We start from the raw sequence: 24,300 nt of genomic DNA on the forward strand, positions 1-24,300 counted from the left end.
AGATAAAAATAAAATAAATAGTATATATTCAATTATATCTGTTATTTCACTAATTTTTATAAGCTGAACATTCTTATTAAAATACAAACATTATCAGATTGGATTGAAAAATAAAAATATATATTCAGGTCAACAGACAGCTATACGTAATTTATAAGAAACATTTTATGCCATAAAGAAAGATTAAAAATAGATTGTCAAATGCAAATGAAAACAAAGCAGGACAGACGATATTAACATCAGATAAGGTGAATGTTAAGGCACAATTTATTAAAATATAAATCACTAAGAACAAAACAAAATAGCACTAAAATATTATAAAGGCAAAACTCTTGATAGTAGGAGATTTTGATTAAATTAAAATTATAGTATATGATTCCAGAATTGAACAAACCTAGTAGACCAAAAAATGACATAAACCAAGAAAGACAATGATAAGTTGAATCAAGAATATTTATCTAATACATATGTAGAGAGAGAACTATATAACCATCAAATAAAGAATATTTGTCCAGGCATGGTAGCTCACGCCTATAATTCCAGCACTTTGGGAGGCCAAGGCAGGCAGATCACCTGAGGTCAGGTGACCAGCCTCACCAACATGGAGAAACCTCATCTCTACTAAAAATACAAAATTAGCCGGGTGTGGGGCGCATGCCTGTAATCCCAGCTACTTGGGAGGCTGAGGCAGAAGAATCACTTGAACCCAGGAGGCAGAGATTACAGAGAGCCAAGATCACGCCATTGCACTCCAGCCTGGGCAACAATAGCGAAAGCTTATCTCAGAAAAAAAAAAAAAAAAAAAAAAGAATATTCAGGGGCTTTCTTTCATATGTCCAAAAGACACTTTAAATATTGATTATGTAACTGGCCATTAATAAAAACTTAAAAATTTTGAAAAGTAGAGATTTGATAGGGCACATTCTCATCTCATAATTAAAAGTATCAAAAATCCTAAGGATTTTGAAATTGAGAAACATGCTCCTACCTGAGTAGCTCTTCAGACACATAGAAAATCAAAATTAAAAATATAAATAATCTAGTAAGAACTGAAGAGGAAGCCGGTCAAAATATATGGGACACAGCAAAGGCTGCATGCAAAAGAAATGTACAACCTTACACGCCCTAATTATTTCTAAAACAGAAATATTCAAAAATAGAGAAAATTACTAGCAAGAAAAGTTAAAATTAATGAATAAAAATGAAATGTAATAGGAAGGCACATAAATACAAAAACTGGCTCTTTGAAAACATCTATAAGATGGAGTAGGTTTAAGAAAGGATAAAATATGTATGATTGGAAACGTGAATGGAGATGTGACCATAAGTATAGAATACAGAATTAGAAGAGACTACTATGTGCAACTTTGGTAAAATTTGAAAACCTAAAAGACATGGGTTAATTTACTAACAAAATGGATACTACCCAAACTGACCAAAGAAGAAGTAGAAAATGTGAAAAGACCAGTTACCATATGCAATAGTGGAAGATAGGCTATGCTAACAAGTAGAAGTTCCTGCTTACACAGTAGTCTTGGGTAGGTGTTCTGGACAATAGGGAAGCTTTCTTCCATTCAGTTATTTAGAGACCAAAGCATCTTACATCATGTGGCCCTGCCATCCCTAGAGTCTTGTCACCTGCATTATCTGGCAGAAGGAGAATATGGCAGATCGTGCATGGGAGGTTTTATATTGTGGCCTATAAATAGAACCCATCATTTCTACTCCATTTTATTGGACCCAAGTTAGTTACATGCTAGTTAAAGCAAGGGAGAATGTGAAATGCAATCTTGCTGTGTGCCCAAACAACGAGACATCAGAATTTGGTGAGTAATTAGAGGTATCATGGCAGAGATAGAGAAGGTGACTAAAGGGCTACCATTGAAGAAGTCAATAGAACTAGATAATTTCACAGCTGAGTTTTATATGATCATTAAAGAATAAATCGGCAAGTTATTTAAACTATTCTCATCTGCTAAAAAATTTCCCTAATTCATTTTATCAAAGCAATATACACCTAAATCTAAAACCAAAGTACCAAAAAAAAAAACTATAAACAAAATCCAACTTATGAAAATAGATGTTAAAATTCCAAATAAATGTCAACAAATACAACCCAGTAACATAAATAAAAATAAACTGTAACTAAATAGAGTTTATTCCAGGAATGCAAGGATGATTCAAAACAAGAAAATCAAAATAAATCACTGCATCAATAAAAGAGAAATATGATTCAATCAAAAGATAAAAATCCAAAAAAACTAATAAAAACTCAAAGTAAATCAAGAATAAAATGAAAGTTAAAATGTGATATAGAATATCTAATAAAGGTGAGCAGTAAATAATGAACACCAAAGCCATATGCATCAAAATCAAGAGAGTCCTATACTGCCATGGCATTTAATTTTGAAAGTTCTCATGAATGCAACAAAATAAGACAATAAAATAGTCAAGATAAATCTCAAAAAGGAGAGACAAATTTTACTTATTTTGATAATGACGTGATTTTTATACTTAGGAAATTCAATAGACTAATTGAGAAGTAACTACTGGATTTAAAAAGAAAATTCTGGTAAAAAGTATGATATCGCCATAGTAAAAGACAAAGAGGTCCATAGAAAAGAATGGAGTTCCCAGAACTAGAACCCAATATTTATGGGAAATTATATGACAAAGTGGTCTTTTAGTTAGTGGGGAAGTGATGACTTATTTAATTAATGATGCTGACACAAATGACTATGCATTTTGGAAGAAAATACAGTTGAATCCCTACCTCAAACCTGACATAAAAATAAATCCCAGATGGACCTAAGATTTAAAAGTTTTTTTAAAAAATCATATAAAAGAGGAAATTTGGGATATTCTATGTACAATCTAGGACTTAGTATGATCTTTTTAATCAAGACAGGGCATTCATGAGCTATTTTTTGAAAAGACATATTTGATTATATTTTTCAAAGCCAAAAAGTTATATGGCAATATATACCATAAAATCAACGGTATTAACAAATTAATCAGAAAAAATTCTGCAACATATATGACCAATAAAGAGCTATCAATAACATGCAAAGAGCTCTTTTAATTGGCAACAAGAAGATAAATGGTACAGTAGAAAAATAGGGAGAGGATATGAATAGACCCTTCATAGAAGGGCAAGATCCTTACATGCCATAAACATATGAGAACATACTTAACCTCTCTGGTAATCAGAGGAATATAAAATTACAATTGGATCCCATTTCATACTCTTTAGGTTGGCAAAATGAAAATGACAATAGTTATACCAAAGAAGATGCTGGGGAAAGAGTACTCTTGTACTTTGCTAATGAAAATGTAGATTGTTTTACAAAGCAATCTTAAAATATACATAATATAAAAATTATAGACTCCTTTTGACTCAGAATTCCCACTCCTCAAAAGTTATACTTTAGAAGCAAAAGCTCTAACATGTAAGAATATGTGTACATAGCTGGGCACGGTGGCTCATGCCTGTAATCCCAGCACTTTGGGAGGCCGAGGCAGGTGGATCATGAGGTCAGGAGATCGAGACCATCCCGGCTAACACGGTGAAACTCCGTCTCTACTAAAAATACAAACAAAATTAGCCGGGCGTGGTGGCAGGCGCCTGTAGTCCCAGCTACTCGGGAGGCTGAGGCAGGAGAATGGCGTGAACCCGGGAGGCGGAGCTTGCAGTGAGCCGAGATTGCGCCACTGCACTCCAGCCTGGGCAACAGTGAGACTCCGTCTCAAAAAAAAAAAAAAAAAAAGAATATGTGTACATACATTATTTCAGCTGTGTCTGTAGCAACAAGAGATGAGAGATAAGGTGTATACCCTTCAAATGGAAATAGCTGAATAAAATAAGTTACATCCACACTGCAGAATATTATGCAGTCATTAAAAATAATGAGCTAGCTGACCAGTAGCATTTCTAGAATATACACTTAAGTAAAGAGAAGAGGCAAAGTGTATATAATGTGATCAGTCTCTCACTCTCCTTTTTAATAACAACCAAAACAGATCTGTAAATGTTTATACATGTTTACAAACTGGTTACACAATGCAGAGAGAAAGCTATTGAAGTTCACATATCCAGATTCTTATGTTGCTTATCTCAAAGGGGATGAAGGAGAGGGTGGTGAGTGAAAAGAGAAGATAAATAAGTTGCAGTGAGAAATATCACATAGACAATAGCCCATTTATGTAAATCATCCATTTTGATTTTCTCTCTACAACTTTTTTCAATGTATATATCTTGTTTTAAACAAATGAGTATCCTACCATGAACATATTTTTTTTTTTTTAGACAGAGTCTCACTCTGTCGCCCAGACTGGAGTGCAGTGCCAGGATCTTGGCTCACTGCAACCTCTGCCTCCTGGGCTCAAGTGATTCTCCTGCCTCAGCCTCCCAAGTAGCTGGGACTACAGGCGTGTGCCACCACACCCAGCTAATTTTTGTATTTTTAGTAGAGACAGGGTTTCACTATGTTGGCCAGGCTGGTCTCAAACTCCTGACCTCCGGTGACCCACCCACCTCGGCTCCCAAAGTGTTGGGATTACAGGCGTGAGCCACCGCGCCCGGCCATGGACACAATTTTGAATCCTCTTTGTTTTAAACTTGGTACATGATGAGTATATTTCCATGTCCACTATGTTGGGACCACTCCTGGTTCAGCTTCCTAAGAGAGCAATTTGGAAAGAGGTGCAGGGGATCAGCACACATCTCAAATAACATCTGCAGATCTGCCAGCTTCTGTGCTTGGTACACACAAGAAAGAATTCTTCCAGGCCCTGGTCACACCAGCAGGGATGTCTTCATGGTTCGCTTTCTCCAACCAATGTGCATGGACTCAGAACTGAACTCGGGATGCCCAGCATGCCCGTCCAAGGGCATTCTAAGTGACTTTGGCCATGGCCCTGCCCAGGCTTCATCTGTAAGGAATCTAGACAGGCAAGATGACTTCCCCACAGGTAATTTCTCTAAGAGCAGCTACACAAATTAAAATTGAAAACAGGTGGTCAAGAAAAGCCAGACTCAAGCCTGGTGAGGAATACAGAACATACACAGCGACTCTCATTTAGGCCAGAAGGGTAAGAGAAAGGGAATGCCAAGTTCAAATTTCACTGAATTGCCCCTTTAAGAGCAATGGACATACTATAGACAATTAAAACCCTTAAACCCAAAACATTTACTGAACAAAGTCCCCAGTGAGTGGAGTATAATATTCCCAACTGGGGAAATCCGACACACTCTGGTCTTAGAACAAAAATAAGCAAATGGCTTTATTTTTTAACTTTTCCTCAATCTGGCGCACTCCTGGTTTCCATTCATCTCTAGTCACTCATGCTGAGTCCTGCCACCTTAGGAAGACCTCCCTGCCCACTGCCGCCCAATAATCTCCCTTTCTCTAAGCTCCCACAGAACCTGCCTCCTGTTCTACGGAAGATATCCTAGATTCGGTACTGTCCTAGATGGTGTTAGTTGTGTCCCCTCAACTACATCATAACATGGCGTAATGGTGCTAGGATAATGGGATATTTGTTTGCATTTGTTCTCACTTCCATCTACCTCCCACTCCCACCTTGGCCCTGCCCCAACCCCTGACCTCAGCAGATAACCAAGATCCAAATGCTCCCTGGCTTCCAGGAAGATGATATTCCTAAGCCTAAAGCAGAGATACCAGGAAATTGGCCATCTTCTACCATTTACAAAAGCCAGTGTTATTTGAAAGAATAAATAGCCCACAGGGTGAAAAAAAAAAGGGCAATGCCTTTGAGGACTAGAGAGAGACGGAATTCCTCCAGCTTGGAAGGAGAATGGGACACAGCCAGTCCTGAGAGTGGTGGGTGTCCCAGAAGGTAGCAGAGCCCAATTAAAATGGCTGTGTGATGCCCCCAGGAAGGCCAGCCGCTGGACACAGGGGGCTCAGGGTACCACAGGGAAGCCACTGGCCCGGGATCAGCAGAACGTGAAGGGCACAGTCAATGATGAAATGGCCGTGATGGTGATACCTGGAAGACTACAAGCTCTTCCCACATTACCTGGCATGGAGGAAGCCTCCAGAATCGCTGCGAAGCCATGAGTAGAAGAGGAATCCCCATCCCCACATGGGGGAATGGGAGCTTGGAATCGCATTTAACTCCAAGAAAATAAGGACAAGTGGCACCGAATGTAGAGCTGGTCTTGTGGAGTATGATTCACACAGGCTTTTCATGAGCAAGCATATCATTTAATGCAGGGCTTCTCAAACTTTAATTGCACACAGATCATCTGGGGATCTTACTAAATGCAGACTTTGAATCAGTAGGTCTGAAATGGACTGAGATTCTGCATTTCTAATGAATTTTAATAAGAGACACTAACCCTTCTGGCCCATGAGCCACACTGAGAAACAAAACATCAGGGGTGTGCAAACATTTTCTATAAATTTTTGTTTTCTATAAAAAATATACGAATTATTTTCTATTTTCATTGTAAAGATCTAAGTTTTGTGGGCCACACAGTCTCCATCACAACTATTCAACTTGGCCATTGTGGCATAAAAGCAACCATAGACAATTCGTAAAGGAATGATTGTTACTGTGCTCCAATAAAACTTTATTGGGCCGGACGCAGTGGCTCACACCTGTAATTAATCCCAGCACTTTGGGAGGCTGAGGTGGGCGGATCATGAGGTCAGGAGATCGAGACCATCCTGGCTAACATGGTGAAACCCTGTCTCTATTAAAAAATACAAAAAATTAGCCTGGCGTGGTGGCGGACACCTGTAGTCCCAGCTACTTGGGAGGCTGAGGCAGGAGAATGGCATGAATTTGGGAGGCGGAGCTTGCAGTGAGCCAAGATGGCACCACTGCACTCCAGCCTGGGCAACAGAGTGAGACTCCATCTCAAAAAAAAAACTTTATTGATGGACCATGGAGTCTGAATTTCATGTATTAATAATTTTCATGTGTCATGAAATATTTTTCTTTGGAGATTTTCTCTGATCATTTAAAAATATAAAAACCATTCTTAGCTCACAGGCCATACAAAAACAGTGGAGAAAGTGGGGGCTGCATTTGATCCACAGGCTACCTGGTTTATGGTGCCCAAAAGGTACAGAACCCACGACAGGCATCCTCGACTGACTAAATAAAAGTGGGTTGCTCAGCCTATTTCCTATCCTGACGCTGGCTTTCCCTTCCTGTTATGCTTCCACTAGTGTTATGCTTCTAAAACAGCAGATGCATTGGGGACAGGTGGATTCCAGCAAATGCTTCTTTCAAAAAAATCACTAAAATGACTTTAAAAGACCTGCCTAAATCCTTCTTCTAATAAGCAGCCCTGTGGAATAACAGGTTCCTATTTTAGTGAAACAGCTTTAAGGATGAGATTAAACTTCAACCACAGTTTTCTGAGCTAACAGAAGAGTGACATGATCAGGAGAGGAAATTCAACCTTGCAGAACAATGCCTGGTAAATTTAAAAGCAATTGTCTCAAACTTTTATCCCCATGTACCCCAGTAAAGATTCTCTTCTTCCCCTTGGCCTCACATTCCACTTTGACTCAAAAGAGAGAAAAGACAGCTATCCATCTTGCAGTTCCTTCCACCATTAAACAGCATCCCCAGAGACACAGTTGTATCTTTCCGGTAATACAGAAATACATCTAAGAGGAACACAGTGTTCGGGAATCAGAAGTGGTGAGGGAGGGGCCAGCAGAGAGCCACTGCTACACACTCCACACTCCCTCAGAATTCACCCCCGCTTCCTACACAGGGCTTCTCACACAGCAACACCCCATATGGGTTTGCCAGATGTTTGTACAAATTTGATCCAGTGGCCTGGGGCAGGTGATTTTGCCCACTCTGTCTCCCCATGCTTGACAGGCACTCAAAGGGGGAAACCTTCAAGGAGTTCACCCATCATTCCCACTTGCCAATTGCCCCAGTAGCACTCCTGCCAGGGCTCTAGCATCCTACCTACTGTCTTAGTTCCACCACTTATTCGTGGTGGGAGGAACTGCAAAATGGATAGCTGTCTTTTCTCTTTTGAGTCAAAGTGCAAAGCGAGGCTGAGGGGAAGAAGAGAATCTTTACGGGGATACATGGGGATAAACGTTTGACAATAGCATTTAAATTTACCAGGCGTTGTTCTGTAAGGTTGGATTTCCTCCCCGATCATGTCACCCTTGTTGTGTTGGGCAAGATATTGGACCTTTAGGAACCTCAAGTCCCTCACTGGTAAAAATAAAGGTAATCGATACACCCTCCAGAGATAATACTGCAAAGAGAAAATGTTAACAATTAGCATGGTTCAGGCATGTCTTTTGTTTTTGTTTGTTTGTTTTTGAAACAGAGTCTCCCTCTATTGCCCAGGATGGAGTGCAGTGGCGCAATTTCGGCTCACTGCAACCTCCCAGGCACTGTTTAAAGAGAAAGGCACCGACCTTAAATAACCAGTATGACTGTACTGGTAGCAGTAGCTGAATCTCAGCCTGCCCACCTTGTGGGGTGGTTGTGAGGAATGAATAACTGATACAGATAAAGCCCCCAGCATTTCTTCTAAAAGGCACTCACACTCACCTCTCCCCTGGAAGCCTCTTCTTTCTACATGGACTCCTGGAGAATAACGGAGGCCACAAACCAGGTCTTCTACTAGCACTGAATGCAGGACACTTGACAGTCACTTGAGCCATTTATTGAGAGCATGGCTAGAGCCTCCTGCTGGATGCAACTTCTCTCTCCAGACATCCTGGGGTACGCCCAGGAGCTCTGGCAGATTATCCTACCCATAGTACCCAGGGTCTGCTTGGGCAGAAAAGCAGCTGGCACCTCACACTGCTGGGGACACACAGTCAACCTACTTATAGGAAGATGCCCTCTTTGGTAGGGAGGAGTGGGTGATACTGAGGCGCCCAAGGGCTCATCCCAGCCACCTTGAAAAACAAGGACCAAACCTGAAAGTGCCACAACAAAGAAGAGCAACATGGTCATTTATTTGGCAATTAATTGCAGCATTTATTTCACAGAGATCTTATCCCTCAGAAAGACTCTGTGCCCATAGAAGAGATCTGGATCCAGCCTTGAAAGAGCCCTTATTTCTTCCCTGAGAAAACAGACTACACTTCACCAAGGACCTTACACATGGCGCTCAATGCATATCAGCTTTCTCACCCCATTCTTCAGGAGAATGGAAGGAAAAAAGAATACTTTAATTGTGGCTCAATGTTTATTGACCCACAAATATGCTCAGTATGACGGGAAAATGGGAAGTCTTGGCACGGAAAGAAAAGAAATGCACATTATAAAAAGGACTAAGTGTAAAACGTAGAAAATATCATAAGTGCAGCTTATTTATGGTTAATAGCAGGTATTTGTTTTTGCAGCTAATAATCTAATTAGCAGTCAATCCAATACATCCTTTATTATCAGCTGATCCATAATTACTGCTCCATGCTGACTATTTTCCCAGCACATGATAGCTTTCAACTCCTCAGCACAAACAACCAAATAATTGGTGTTGTTATGCTAAATACAGGATGATTCCTCTCTGAGGGGTGATGCTGCAGTTTTTAGCCATCCACGATGGCCTTTGTATTTTCAGCATCTGTTGGTTAATTCCTCAGTGTCCTCTCTTTAATCAGTCTTGAGGTATTCCTAAAGCACCTTAACACTCTCAAAAATGTGATACTTTGGAGACTTCCTTTTTTAAAGTTTAACCCTAGGACCAGACACATTCCCAGTCATCTGTGGTGGGACAGCATTCATAAGGGGATGTCAGATAGTGGTGAAAGCACAAAATATTTCTCTGAAAATATTGTAAAGTTTTCTCTTTAAACATTGTTTTAAAATGACTCATCCTGAAAGAGATAGCTTCTGATGTAAGACTATTTCATCCAACAATTTCTGATCTAAACTGTTCACTCTGGGAAGCACAGTGAACCCAGGCTTTAAAGGCAAGTTGCAAAGGGAAAAATATATTCAAATCCTCCCTTTCACAGACTCAACATGGCTGTGAGGGGAGGGAAGGAAGCTTGGGGTGAGCATATGGAAGTGGAAAGAGGGTGGGTGCTCTGGAGGCAGACAGACCCGGTTTGGAATCTAGATCCCTGGCTTGCTTATAAACAGCATGATCCTGGATATGTCACAAAACTTCCCTAAGCCTTGGTGTTCATCACATGAAAAACCAAGCTAAGAATGCCGGCCGTGCAGGGTTGTTAAAAAGAATAGATGACTAACTCAGAAAGCACCCACACTTACTACAGGCTCAGATTGTTAGTTCTCTGCCTGTTCTTCTGGATGCAGAAACAAGAAGCTAGTGTTCTACAAGCCAGTAGCTCACATCACACAATTAAACTCTCTGCAATCACACCTTCACCTCTTACCTATAACTCTAGGCAGATTTCATCCCAGATGTACCATGGGGCTACTATACCAGCCAAAGTCCTACTCACAGTTCCCATTGTCCTGAATGCCCCTCCACTCTACGACCCGTCATCTTCCTATGATCCAGCACATACTTTGGTTAGCTAGTGCTTGTGCCATAGCAGTTGCTAAATGTCTCTCTGTCTATAAAAGGGAGTAAGACGTGGGTAACTTTCAAACCAAGACCTTTTCCAAAGACTTATTTGGGAAACAGAAACCAGTGTCTACAGAAAGAATGGAAACTGCTGGGCTCTGACCCTAAATGAGGTGCTAAAACTTGAAGTCAGGAGCCACACACTCAGTTCAGATCTTTCTTTTTAACTTTTTATTGAAGTAGAATGCACAAAGAGAAAAGAACATGTACTCAAGGAATTTCACAAGGTGAACGCACCTGTGTAAACAACCCCCCAATTAAGAAACTGAACAGTGCCATTGCCCCAAAATTTCCTGTCCCCATCCAGTCAGTAACCCCAACCCAGGTAACCATGAACTGACTTACAATGCCAGAGATGAATTTCGCCTGTTCTTGTACTTTATATAAATGCAATCACACAGCCTGTGGGTCAAATCTGGCCTGCCACCTGTCCTAGTACATCCTACAAACTAAGAATGGATTTTATATTTATAAATCTTTCAAAATAATACCAAAAGAAGAATACTTCATGAGATGTGAAAAATATATGAAATTCAAATATCTGTTTCCATAAATAAAGTTTTATTGGAACACAGTGACACTAATTCATTTACATATTGTATTTCAAACTGCAACTGCAGAGTCGAATAGTCACATCAGAGACCATATAACCTAAAGACAAAACAAAACAAAAATACTTACTGGCCCTTGACAGAAGAAGTTTGCCTACTCTAATTCAAGTGCATGACATTCCCTAAAATACATAGCATTTCTGTTGGGTTTATATGTAGGAGTTGAATTGCAGGGTCATAGATGTACACATATGTTTAGCTTTAGTAGACACTGCCAAGAAGTTTACCAAAATATACACTCAATTTTAGGAGAAAAGCTAAAATCTGGAGCAGAAATCATAATTTCAGTTTTAAGACAGGCAGGGAGAATTATAGAGTTGATCTGAGCAAATGATTAGAAAACCATCAGGGCTTCCAAGTGGAGAGAGAAAATATCAGGGTCATCTAGGTTTACATTTCTTTTCATTCTTATTCCACACATAGTTTTTAAAAATGCAGTGTCCTTTAACGTTGCCATGCTCGGGGGAAAAGGACAAGAGTAAAAAAGTCATGTTTCTGCTTGGGATCTTAGAGCAGAGCACCAACGTTATTGTTTAGGCCATGTCACAAAAACACCACCATGGGCCCAGGAGCTTACTGGAACTGCAAACAAAATATCCAGGAAGACATCAGCAGCCTCCTGATCTTATGCTTTCCTAAGTTTAACCATATACGTGGGCAGAGACTACATAACTCAAACCCAACCTCCAAATCCTCCACAAAGAGTCTGGTCCCTGTACTGGGTAGAACCAGCAGGCCACCAACCAGACAGAACTGAGGAGTCGTCCATCAGTTTTCAAGGCTAACCAGCAAGACATGGCAGAGTGCCCCCCACATTAGAGATACGGGCAGGACACCCTGGCATTAGAGATGCAGGCAGGGCACCCTCTACATTAAGGTGACATTGGGTATCTTCTAAAGTCACTTCCTGGAGTCATTTCCCCAGGCACCTGTCTTGCATTTCAAATAGGATATGTTAGGTTCTTTCAAATGACATTTTCCCTCTTGGAAGGGAATTGCTTCCGATGGTTTAAGGACCACATTCATCAAGAAAGGGACTCAAACAGTTTGTGTCTTAACTCCACAACCCTGCTGATTTCTAACTTGGAGCAGCCTAGGAATGAACAGTACAGCCTCCTGTCCTGCCAGCAAACCCTGCAGGCCCAGGAGGGAGGTGGTAGCAAGGCAGCGTGGGCTCCTGGCTAAGGCCAGAGTCAGTACCTGATGGTGGGACTTGTGGGGAGGGGGAAGGGCGAAGAGCCTCTCTCCACTTCTCACACCACCGAGTCTGCCATTACAGTCCCAGCTCTTCCCACTCCAGAAAGCTGTGGTCCTGTGGACTTGCCCTAACTGGCCCAAGCATGGCTTAAACTTGGCCTTCCTAGAAGAAAACCCAAAGTCCTCCAGACCCTCTGGTGGCCTTCCAGAGACAAGCTCTGTATTTCCCTTAATCCCTTTTCCAGTTCCCTTCTGTAAGTTAAAAAATAAAATTGAAAAAAAAACAAAAACAAAAACAAAAAGCAATGCAGGTGTTTCAGCAGAAGGAGGGCATCTCTTCTCAGGAAGTGCACTAGCTTTTTGTCCATATGAAAACAAACATATAACATACACATATATATTTCATTTTCCCTGGCAAAGGAATCTCACCTGAAGTTGAGCATGGCTCCAACAGAAACAGCATGTGCCTGACAGTCAAAAGAGCGAGTTGAAGCCCACTTGCTGGTTAGGCTAGCTTGCCCAAGTCCCTACCCTGCTATCACCTCAGATTCATCAGACTTCAGAAAACGAGAATAATAATAACACCTCACAAGGTCACAGTAAGGATCAAATGAGGCAATTGTGGATATAAATGCTTTGTAAACTGTAAAACATCACACCAAGTGGTGAAGAAAGAAGCTACCTCTTATCATCTTTTCCTGATTCACCCTTTAATTAGTAAAGTCTTTCAGCTAGTTCCTCTTCTGATAAAGACCACCTGCCCACCATAAGGACATTAGTCAATTCAGCACCCAGCTGGCAGCCATCAATTGGCCATCTATTAATAGCCAATTATCTGTGTGCCTTAATTAATCCACAGACCACATGGCCTGATCTCCCTGAGATCCTAGGAAACAATGAGCCTGAAATACAGGCACCAGCTAATTTTTCAATGGCCATCAAGGAATCTGGCATCTATTATGCCTGCATGTTGCAGCTGCGAGAGATGGGCACATAAATATTGATTGGACCAGTCTCTATGGCTGGGAGTTGGGCGGTGGGAGGGACATGAATGATTACTGTTCTCTGAGGAATAAGAGAAGCTACATAAATCTTCAGCCCAGACAACTAAGGAAGAAAATCCTTATTTCCAAACCATAGTGCAAACAGAGAAAAGAGACAGTTAACCTGTTTGGAGAGAGCTTGGCAAGAGAGAGTGGTCCTACTAGTTCTGTAGATGTTTCAGGCTCTCTCCTTGCCTAGTATGCATGCAGATTGGGTTGCAAGAGCAGGAGCATTAGGAAGAAGACAGCCGGGGTGGTTGTTCTCTTCATCTGGGCATTCAAATCCCAGGGCAGGGACATGTGAGTGTGCCCTGCTCTCCTGCATTTCCTTGAAAGATCTCTGTAGTGCTTACAGTTAAGAAGACAAGTGACATGAGGAGAATTTAATTATTTTTTAAGTGCCTCATCTTGTCTCCAGGAAATGGCATGCAGAAGAGGCTTTGTACTTGAAACCAGCATTGTCCAGGATGCAGGGGATCAGATGGCTCTGTATTCCCAGCGATAAGAGCTCCTGCGGACAGAAGGGCCAGAGTGGCAACCTCTTCCCTTCAGGAAAGAACTAGCTTTGTGTCCAGAGCGGTGCTCTCAGAGGTGGCTGCTCCTGACCTTGGGGCCTGCAGGGAAGTGTTGGGCTCCTACAGAGCAGAGGGCAGAGGGCCGGCCACCACTGGAGCCCCTGTCCCAGGACCCTGGGGCTGTATAGCCAAGCTGGCTTTTCAGGGGACAGAAGAAGAATGTGAAGGGGAGGATGGAGCATGGACAGAACAGCAGGAGGAAAGAGGATGCCCTGGGTGGCACACACCTCCCACACCACAGAGATGTCCCCTTCTCTGTCCCTCTGTGAGCCTCTAGCGCTCATTAGGCCCTGGGATGGCAGCAACCACTGCCAAATGCAAAGACTGTCAACCCAGAAGGTCACATCAGGCCATTTATTCTGAAACACCAAAATACCAGAGCCAGCACATTGCAGGAGCTCCTGCAGAATTCCCCAGGGTACCTCTGTGTGCGTGTGCCTGTGTGTGTATATGTGTTCATGTTCTTCAGTATCCCAAAGGGGTTCTTTCTTAATCAGCTCAACATCTGAGGACTGAGACTGATTTATTTTTTGGTTAATCTAGCATTTCTGGTAAAATAATTAAAAGATAAGTAATAGACACAGAGTATCTGTGGTATAATTATTTATAGCCATAAGGTCTCACTTCAGAGTTATTCATAACTAACCTGAAAAGACTCAGACTGCTGGCAAGCAAGTGGGGGTCAGACAGTTCTAGAGTGAGCTGCTCCCATGTCACAGTCAAGGAGACTGAGCCAGGAAGAGAGGAATCTCAGTCACTCCTGGCGCTGCCAGTGGCCGCACCGGCTGCCATGTCTATCAGGAAACTCAGAGAGTAAAATATACTTGATCTTGACATGATGGGAGCTAGAGAAGGTGAGACTCTCTCTTTCTCCTGCCGCTTGCGTGGCCAGCATAAGTCTCTGAGGACCCTGTGAGGAAAAAGGCTCACACCCAGCCCAGGATAAATGCAGGCAAGTGGCAGGGGTCTGCAGCCAGTGGTAGAGGGCATGGGCACATCCAGACTCACTTCCCGAAACAGATGGCGAGTCTACGATTCTGGGCCTCTGGGGTGGAATGTTCAAAAGTCATGGCAGGGTTCACAGACTCCCCCAGGAGAGGAGCTGGGGATCTGGCCCTGCTTTCTAATTCAGATTATTTTCCAAAAAATGCATTGGGGACTTTGGGATGCTATAGAAGAGTGACAAAACTGCAAACATTAGAAATGAAACAAGGGCTCAAGCAATGAAGGTCTTCAAAAATTGGTTCCTGGGTGTCTGACAACGGATAAGACTAATTTAGAAAGTTGGGATGGGGAGGCATGGTGAAGGAGGTAGGCACAGGAGGTAAAATCAGATGGCATGAAAACCAGGCTGTGCAGGAATCCTGGGCTTCAGGCGTCAGCCCACGGCAGCCTTATTCCGTCCCTGTTCAGTTTATAAATGACCTCTGATGAGTGGAAATTAGCACTTTTAAATGATACAACCAGATGGGCAGCCCTGAAAAAGGTTAGTCTCTGGACAGACTGGGGAGGCTTGTGACAGGGCCATTAATGGATCTTCCCTTCCTGCTTTGCCCCTCTGTCTTCTCTGATTTGAGTAGGTATCATTCTGTGCCTCTGGGGAAGTTTGAGAGAGGAATTCCTGGTATTTCTTTCCAAAAACAGCTGGTCACTTTGGGAAACAAAGGTTAGGGAGAGATAGAGCTCCCCAGCCTGACTAAAAGAGATTCCATCTGCAGGTGCCTGGGACAGGGCCTCCTGCAGGGACCTGGGGGAGAGAGTGGGCTAGGAAAGTGAAAAGGACACGGCACATCTGCCACTGACTCAGCACTGACAACCAGAGGCCTGGACTCTGCACAAGCTCCTGGGCCTTGGGACAACCCAGAATAAGGCCAAAAATGACCCAGGGTGAATTTCTCACCAGACCCATGAGATAGAGGCTCAGTGTTTTTGTTTTTGTTTTTGTTTTTGTTTTAGAAAAAGCTTCTTGACATCTAGAAAGTGACCATATATGATTTCTTGACTACCTGGGATTCCAACCTGCCATTTGCATATTTCTCAGTCACTCACAAAAGCCTCTGCAGGAGCCAGCTGTGTACCACCACCCAGACGCCTGCTCCAGGGAACTGCCTTAGAACGGAAAAGAAGCACAGCACCTTGTACAGGCACCTGCACAGCAATTGAAAGGACGAGCATGCATCTCATCACGGGCTACTTCTGGTCATGCCAGAGTCACACTGAAACTGCCTTTGCAAAAATTACAACAATGAGAAAATTAGGACAGCGAAAGATAGCTGAACTAACCGAATCTTGCTTCTAACTTCCAAGCTGTCTTTATTCAATCCTGGGTGTAGGCTGCACTAACTTTGGGAAGAACCTTGAAACAAAAATGAAAAGATCCCTTTGCCAAAATAAACAGGGGCCAGACTGCCTTTGTAGGACTAACGAATTAGCCACAAGATTAGAAATGATGGTTTACGAGTCATGCAGCTGGAGGCCACAAAATTCTAAACCTCCCCAGTTGCTCCTAGGGATAACATGACTATTGTGAAACCTAAGATTGGCGCTTGAGATATTTTTCAGATCCTATACTGGGTGGATCAGCTAGTGCCACCCAGATTGATAAACTGGCCCATCTGGTCTTGTGGCCCCCACCCAGGAACTGACTCAGAGGAAGAGGACAGCTTCGACTCCCCATGATCTTATCTCCAACCCTACCAATCAATACTTCCCACTCCCTGGCCACATACCCGCAAAATTATCCTTTAAAAAAACCCAGTCTCTGAATTTTTGGGGAGACTGATTTGAGTAATAATAAAACTCCAGTCTTCCATTCAGCCGCTCTGCGTGAATTAAACTCTTTATTGCAATTCCCCTGTCTTGATACATTGGCTCTGTCTAGGAAGCGGGCAACAAGAACCCGTTGGACGGTTACAAAATTCCCTGGACAGAGTCCAATATGCACATACCGAGCATGAGTAGATTAATAGGGTCTCTCTCTAAAATTCATGACTTTTTTTAATGAGAAAAATTATCTACTAAATGAAGAATAAAATATCAGTGTCATATACTTAAGGCATTGGTGGGATGCAAATGTTACAGAAAGACAAGCTATTTTCTAATGGTGTTTGTTATATTTCTAGTACAGCACCAATACACTTACATGGGCCAGAGGCATTTTATTCAAAGCCTTTACATTTCCAATACCTTCCTCGAAAATTACCCTCAGGCCTACAATTCTTTTGCTTTTACTAAGCCCTAAGCACCTGGACTATATTTAGTTTCTTGGAAATAAGAGACAAATTTGCTGATATTTTTAAAATTTTAGTCAGTTATTGTATGATTCTCCAAATGGCAAACAAATGATAGGAAGAGAAGAAATTAAAACATTTTTCAGCTACTTTTAAGTGACATAGTATTTACCATTCAAATACAGTCTGAATTAAAACATTGAATTTGTTACATGATTTTTCAGTTAGAAATTAGAGCTTTGCTGGATAATTGGGGGGGAGGCAATAAAAGAATGAAATTAACATTAAAAAGTCAAATTTAAAGAACTCTTTACTTGAGCTATTAATAGAAAGAACCAGCCCTTCTTGAAACTAAGAAAAAAGTCTAATAAATTTCCTTAAACCAGGAGTGTAGCATGCCTTCTTCACTTCACTTGCACTGGGGCCCAGCAACCAGAGATTTCATTTCATCCCGCCCACTTTGGAGATCCTGTCACTAGGTGAGTGGAGACATTTCCTAAGACCATGAGGAAAAGAGAACAAGGGCCTGATGGCCCAGAACCAGAACCTGCCTCTCCGAAGGCAATCTGCTCCACAGAATCTAAGGATCGGGTGGTTCCCCAGGCCAGGAGCCCTTAATACAGATCTCTCCAATCTCTACACCTTTCCCAACTTCTCTGAATACATTCAAAGGAAGGGAGCCCACTCCTCTTGCTTTGGAAGAAAAGCTGACTCCCTCACCCATGCTGGGAAGATGCCTAGAGGCCTGCGCAGGAAGAAAACCTCGCCAAGGCTTCAGCATGTCCAAGGCAAAGAGCTGTCCCCATGATCATATGCTAGGAAAACCTAGAGCACGGAACTCACTCAAAAACCAATTTTTTTCCCTATGATAGATAGAAGTCTCATCTGAATTCCTACTGTTGAAAAAACAATCTCTGCCCTGGCAAATGGCCTCCTAAACCAACGCCTCTGCAACCACCCATCACAGGGACTCTCCTCATCAGGGTGTGCTCCGTCCAGTGAGGGGAGCCTCCTGTGCCCCACATGGTGCCTTCCAAGGGCAGGGGTGATGTCCGTCCGCACTAGCTCCTGCCTTAGCACCTCTCTTACACAAACCCCCTGGGAGCTCTCCAAGGGTGAGGATCTAGGGATGAGCCACGGGAGCTCTGGGAAGTGGGTGGGGAATTCCTGCTGTCAATTCAGGCAGTCTCTGGGTTTAATGGCATGGAAAAAGCAAGCAGTGGGCAGTTTCAGGAGGGATCCCATTCCATTCTTGTCCTGATGCTGCCACTCGGACAGCTTGGTTAGCTTGGGCCAAATTTTTCACCTCCTTAATGTCATCTGCATAAAAGTACTATCTTGTCTCCCTTGTGCAATTGTGAGTATTAAATGAACTAATATACGTAAATGGAGTCTGTGAATTTGTAAAGCACTATAGAAATGCTGGTGGCTGTTATTTAATATGCACGCATAGGCTCACATGGGTTAGGTCCATGAGCACACTCAAGAAGAAAATCATTTGACCATATTTACATGGAGCCAACCAAACCACAATCGACAGACTTGGTATTCTTCATCTAGCTCCCAAATGCCACCCATCAATAGGCTGCTTCAGAATCACATGCAGCCCTGGTAAAAACAGTAATTCTAGAACCTTCTCCCAAACTCAGAGTCATAATCTCTGTAGTAAGCCCAAAAATCTGCATGTTAATGGAGCTCTCCAGGTGATTCTGACATGCAGCCAGGCTTTGGTACCGCCTGTGCTCCTTTGGACATGTCATACAAATTTCCTGTCTATATCAGTCACATGGAATAAAACTGTTGTGGCGTTACCTAAGGAGTCTCTGTCTTTCTTCCTCTCTTCTCAAGTACATACACACTAAGATACAGAGTGACATACATACAAGGGAAAAACAAGAAGGAGAAAAATACTAACAAAAAAAAAGAAGACACCTAATAGGTGTCAGGATTTTCTAAGTCTATAAAAATTCATGGTTATAGAAGGATACAGAAAATGAGGAAAAGAAGGAATAAGATGTTAAGACAAAAAGCAACTGGTTCAAAACTAGAAAACCTCCTCTTTTGTGACTACACAGTACGATGTCCTGACTTCTGCTACTAAACCACTCCCCACCTCAAAGTACCACTAATTTGTTGGTAATTCTGCCTCATCCAGGAACTGCCTCATCCCCACCCCCATGCCAAAGGACAGGGATACAGCGTGCTCATCATAGCAGCCCCCAAACCCAGCACAGAGCCTGGCATACAGCTGCCTGTGATAAATGTGTGCTGAGCACACGCCAGGATAAGAGGCAGGAGAGGAGGAGGGACAAAGAGTGCACAAAGAAGGAAACAGGTCTCTTGTCCCAGATCCCTGGTGTAAACTAAGAATAAGCAAGCTTAAGGTAATGAGGGTCGAAGCAAAACAGAGAAAGTTCATGTCCCTGCAGGCATCATGAACTACATCACAGGGAGCAGAACCACCTAGGGAAAAAGAAGAAAAGCTCTCCAGATCTATGGGCAGGGGCTGAGTGAGAAAAGTGATCTGGTGCTATTAAAGGCGGTTTGAAGTCATCAATCTGGCCTCACCACCTCACTGCCTGACCCTTTCCAAGGGTCCTCCTCACACCCACAAGATCCTACCCCACCCAGCCCCTACACACCTCCCTAGACTTTATCCCTCCAACCTCCACACACTTTGTGCTCAAATTATGCCAAACTCACACAACGTGCTGTGTCATTCCTCTGAGCCGGTTTCGTGCAGTTAACCTCTACCTGGAATGCCCTTTCTACCTACTGACAAACCTGTTTATCCTTCTCAGCTCAACCCTGTTATGTCCTCCTCCTCCAGGGAGCCCTCAGGCTCCCATGACACCCAGTGCACTGAACCATCTTAGCCCTATGCATACCTCACATCCTGGTCCAATGATGAGTGAACGCCTTTCCCCCCAGAGAGTAAATTCTATCTCTCTCTACCCATAGCACCTAACGCACTGCCTGAGCACACAATAGATGCTAAATAAATGCTTGTTGAAATCAACAAAGCATTGGCAAGATTCCAGAACATAAGTGCTAGAAGACTTGGTTAAAAAGGGGAAACCGAGAGGCAACTTGATATACCGGAAACCCTGCGCGTGGAGGTTGGAGTTCAAACCAGTAGAACGACTTAAGGTAAGTGACTTAAAGACCCTGAACCTGTGTTTCTGGTCTATGAAACAAGCATATTACCACCCAACTCCTCCAACTACTTATGAGAAAGGCACCTACTATGCACCTGGCACACAGTAGGCCCTCTGTACTGTACTGAACTGGTGAGACGCCACCTCCCACCCACATCTTCCTGTTTTTCAGTCTCCCATTTCCGACCATAAGCTCCTCCAAGGCTTTTGCCCAGGCCCCTAGATGACTGTTCTGGACCCAGTTTATAAAGATTGCCTGGCTGGCCAGGAAATCCCCTAGAGGCCTCCTTCGGTGTCCCCGGGCCAAATCTGTGAAGAGAAAACGAAAGGCTCCCATGTCACGAAAAACTATGATCAAATAAATTATTATGCCTTTTCTCCTACTGATCTGCCTTTTGTCAACTGATTTTCAGTGAACCTTCGGAGAGCCACGGGGAAGTTTTCCGTTTGCCCCTACAGGGCTCTGAATCTGAAGGTAAGAGTGAGCCTATAGGGAGAACCTTCTGGCTCCCTCACAGGAACTGACTGGGCAGGAGTTGGAAAAGCCACTTGGATTCCCATTTCCGCAACTCCCCGCCAATACCAAGGCGTCTGTTTTCACAGGCTCTTTCGTGGTGTTCTGGGCACATTCAACTTCCAATGCAGCTGAGAGGGTCGGGAACAGTTAAGAGAACAGGAGTGGCAGCCGCCCGGGAGGCTGCAAGGCGCTCGCCCGCAACGCACAGGCGCGCGCGGCGCACCCGGCCTCCGGCCTCCCCAGGTCGGGCCTGGCAGCTGCGGGAAGGAAGTCAGCGCAGCCGCCACACTTCGCCCGGGCGCTGGCACCGGCCGGCCGTGCCGCCCGACCCGACCGCCGGCGACTCTCTGGCAGCGCCCGGAGACCGCCAGCCCCTGGGCCGCCCGGCCGCAGCGCTCCCTCCGCCCCGGGACCCTAGCGCCGCAGCTCAAGTTGGGAGCCCCGCTCCGCAGGCGAGCGCGCGCCCACCACCCACACCGACTGCCACTTACGCACACCGCGGGTCCGGAGATGTCCCCGAGCGTTTTAAAATCCAGAAACATCACATGGTAGCCACATGCGGCGGCTGTTACCTGCTCGCAGCACCCAGACCCTCCCCCTGGTTTCCCGGGAGCCAGCAAACCCGGCACGCGGGCTGCGCGCCCTCCCGCAAGCCACTGCTCCGCGCCAGCGCGCCGACAAACCGCCTACCTTAGGGGTCTGCACTTCAGGTCCTGTCGGCACCTCCAACTTCCTCTTGGTTACCCAGAAGAACAGCAGCACCGTGATCCAGAGCACCCCGAAGACTGGCAGAACCAGCCGACGAGTCAGGCGCCGCATGGTCCCTTTTGCCGCTTACTCTCCGCGGCGCTACGTCCCTGGGGCACCCCCCGGCGGTCAGGGTTGGAGGGGCAGGAGTCCTGGCGAGCGCCTCGCTCTGGGGAGCTCTAGACCAAGGATCCGGATGGAGGGGCGGCAGGATCCTGCAAGGCGCCCTTCCCGCTTCGAAAAGAAGCAAGCCTGGGTGGGGGGCGCAGGGCGACCCGAAACGTGGCAGGGAAGGACTGAGGGCAGCCAAGCTGGACGCCCCCTCCAGCGGGAGAAGCGCGGTGGCTGCCGAGATGTTCCCCACGCCGCCACCGCGGCTGCCGCCGCTGCCGCCGCCTTGCCCGCTGCCGCCGATAGGGAAACTGACTCGAGCAGCGAGAGGGAGGAATCCGAGGCTGTGCCAAGCACCCTGGGAGGAGCACGAGGGCGGAGGGAGTGAGCGGGGAGGGCGGGCCCCACAGACAGGCCGACTCAGAGCTAGCCCAGGTGGGAGAGAGCTGGGCTCTGAGAGGGGGCGCTACCGCCGCCCGCCGACCGAAGCGCTCGGTGCTGTTGCGGGGCCGCCCGCGCCGAGTCCTGGGCGCAGCTCCCAGACCATCGTGGGTTGGGGCAAGGCGGGGCGGGGCGGGAGCGGTGCACTGGGGATGCCCGCCACCCCCAGCTGCCAGCTGGGACCCAAGGGCCGGCCCGCGCCAGGCGGCGCTGTGCCTGGGAGGACTTTCCCGCTCATCGCGGGGGCTGCACGTGGCGCTCAAGCCGGGGTCCCACCCTCAATGTGCTCGTCCTACCACAGCCAGCGCTGGGATTCCAGGGCGCCGGCAGGGCTGCTGCCCCAACCCCGCGGTTCACTTGCCTGGCCACTGAGGGCCAAGGCCGCGTTCAGCCAACTCTCCAGGGTGTTTCTGTGCCTGCCTGCAGGTGCCTGGTAACTTTTTCTGCTTAATGGAAGGAAAGCTGAGCTGGTCTAAATTTAACTTTAAAAATACCCTTTAAAAAATTAAGGCGCAATTATCTCCCATAAAGGTTTTCTCTCTCTGTAAGCATCAGGGCTTTGTGCTTGCAAGAAAAGAAGTCCAAAGTTGGAGCAACCACTTGGTATTCTTGGAAAGTGATCCTGGGCAGGAGGATACTGGGTGCAGAGGGTGATCTTTCAAAAGCCCCTTTTCCCAAGGGACTTTGGGAATTGCATCCCCCTCCCACTTGCAGATTAAAACCGCTTGGATCTAGAAACAAAGGAAATTCTGACTCCAATTCCCATGTAGGCTCAAGTAGGCTGGAATCACGGCCAGATCACTGACCAGAGAGTACTGACCTAGCTGTCACACTCACTGTGTGAGTCTTGGGTTAAGTCATTTACCTTCTCCCAGCCTTCGATTCCTCATCTGTAAAATGGAGGGAAAATACCTCTTCTGACAAGCAAATGAGTAGTGGTGAAAACTGAATGCAAGGTGCTGGTGTTAATCTGAGCACTCAAAGTGGGGAAACCTTGCTCTGTCCGGGGAGCAGAGGCAGCGGGAACCGTGCCATTTTTGTTGGAGGGTTGCTTGCTTCATTGAGTTTCTTGGGGAGGTGAGAATGATGCACCCACTGTGGCAGCCACCATCCTCCCTGCCCCTCTCTCCCCATAGAGCTCAGTGTAGGGCAAGCGCCCATACCTCCGCGCAGGTGAGACAGCTGTAAATCAGGGCTCTGGAATTCCTTCTTCAATAAGATGTCTCCCCAAAGACATGTACTGAGAAATGGAGGCGTCTACTCAAAGCCTCCTGTTTTTGGTACCTTATCTTTCAGCCACAGGGAAGTCCTGCCTCGACCTCAGAGAGTTCTTGACTGGACTGTAGATAAGAAATTTGGGGTTGGGAGCCGCAGTTGAAATTAAACAGCCCAGAAAAGGTGAGCAGTGTTGCCAGCCCTTTCAAGATTTACCTCACACAGAACCCCAGGGTTGATCTAGCATTTGCCTTTATGAGAACTCTGCACACTGAAAGGTGGGAGTAGGCTCCCCAGCCAATGCTTTGTCCCAGCAAAGGCCCAGGTAGATGACCATCATGGGAGGGTTAGGGGAAGCAGCAAGATAACTCACCTCTGCAGCATCCCAAGCACCTTGGACCTCTTTCAGGAGCCTCACCCTGGACCTGCAGGTTCAGGCCTGCAAAGCGTTCTGCTGCAGGCTCTGCAGGGGACCCCCAGGCAAGCTGCTGAGCTGCTGTTGGCTCCAGGCAGAAGCTGCAGCACAGGAGTCCATTGCTCAGCGCTTTGTAATGCCGCTTCTGAGTAACAGATGGCAGACAGTTACACAAGAACACCGCCAAGCTTTTGAGATGGTACGGCACCACCACACTGCTCACCACACTGCTGAGATGCTGAGGTGCCTCATTCTGACTGTTTGGCATATGGGGAAACTGAGACCCTGGGGTGAAGGCAGCTCCATGCAGGGACTGCAATGTCTCGGAGAGTGGGAATTTCCTTCCAGGAATGATTTTCTTCTCAAATCATTATTTTGTCCTCTACTCAAGTGAGGAAGATTTCCTGGGCCTATGGAAGCTGTCAAGGGAATCCAGTTTTGCTAGGTGTCATTAGCTGATCCATCCAGAGATCATATCA

At 45.1% G+C, this 24,300-nt stretch overlaps 1 protein-coding gene across 2 annotated transcripts in view; it reads right to left on the minus strand.

The window, feature by feature from the left end:
• Positions 1-22,062, minus strand: part of GALNT14 (polypeptide N-acetylgalactosaminyltransferase 14) — a 231,735-nt gene extending 209,673 nt beyond the window's left edge. Inside the window, exon 1 of one of the 2 annotated variants that reach the window (XM_032172611.2) lies at positions 21,583-22,062. In XM_032172611.2, the coding sequence (XP_032028502.1) occupies positions 21,583-21,711 (129 nt within the window). In that variant the 5' untranslated portion in view covers positions 21,712-22,062. The remainder of the gene's footprint in view (positions 1-21,582) is intronic. The other variant, XM_032172613.2, reaches the window with a different exon arrangement.
• Positions 22,063-24,300: the final 2,238 nt, after the last annotated feature.

This window comes from Hylobates moloch, unplaced genomic scaffold (genome assembly GCF_009828535.3).
Source record: "Hylobates moloch isolate HMO894 unplaced genomic scaffold, HMol_V3 SCAFFOLD_13, whole genome shotgun sequence".
NCBI lineage: Eukaryota > Metazoa > Chordata > Mammalia > Primates > Hylobatidae > Hylobates > Hylobates moloch.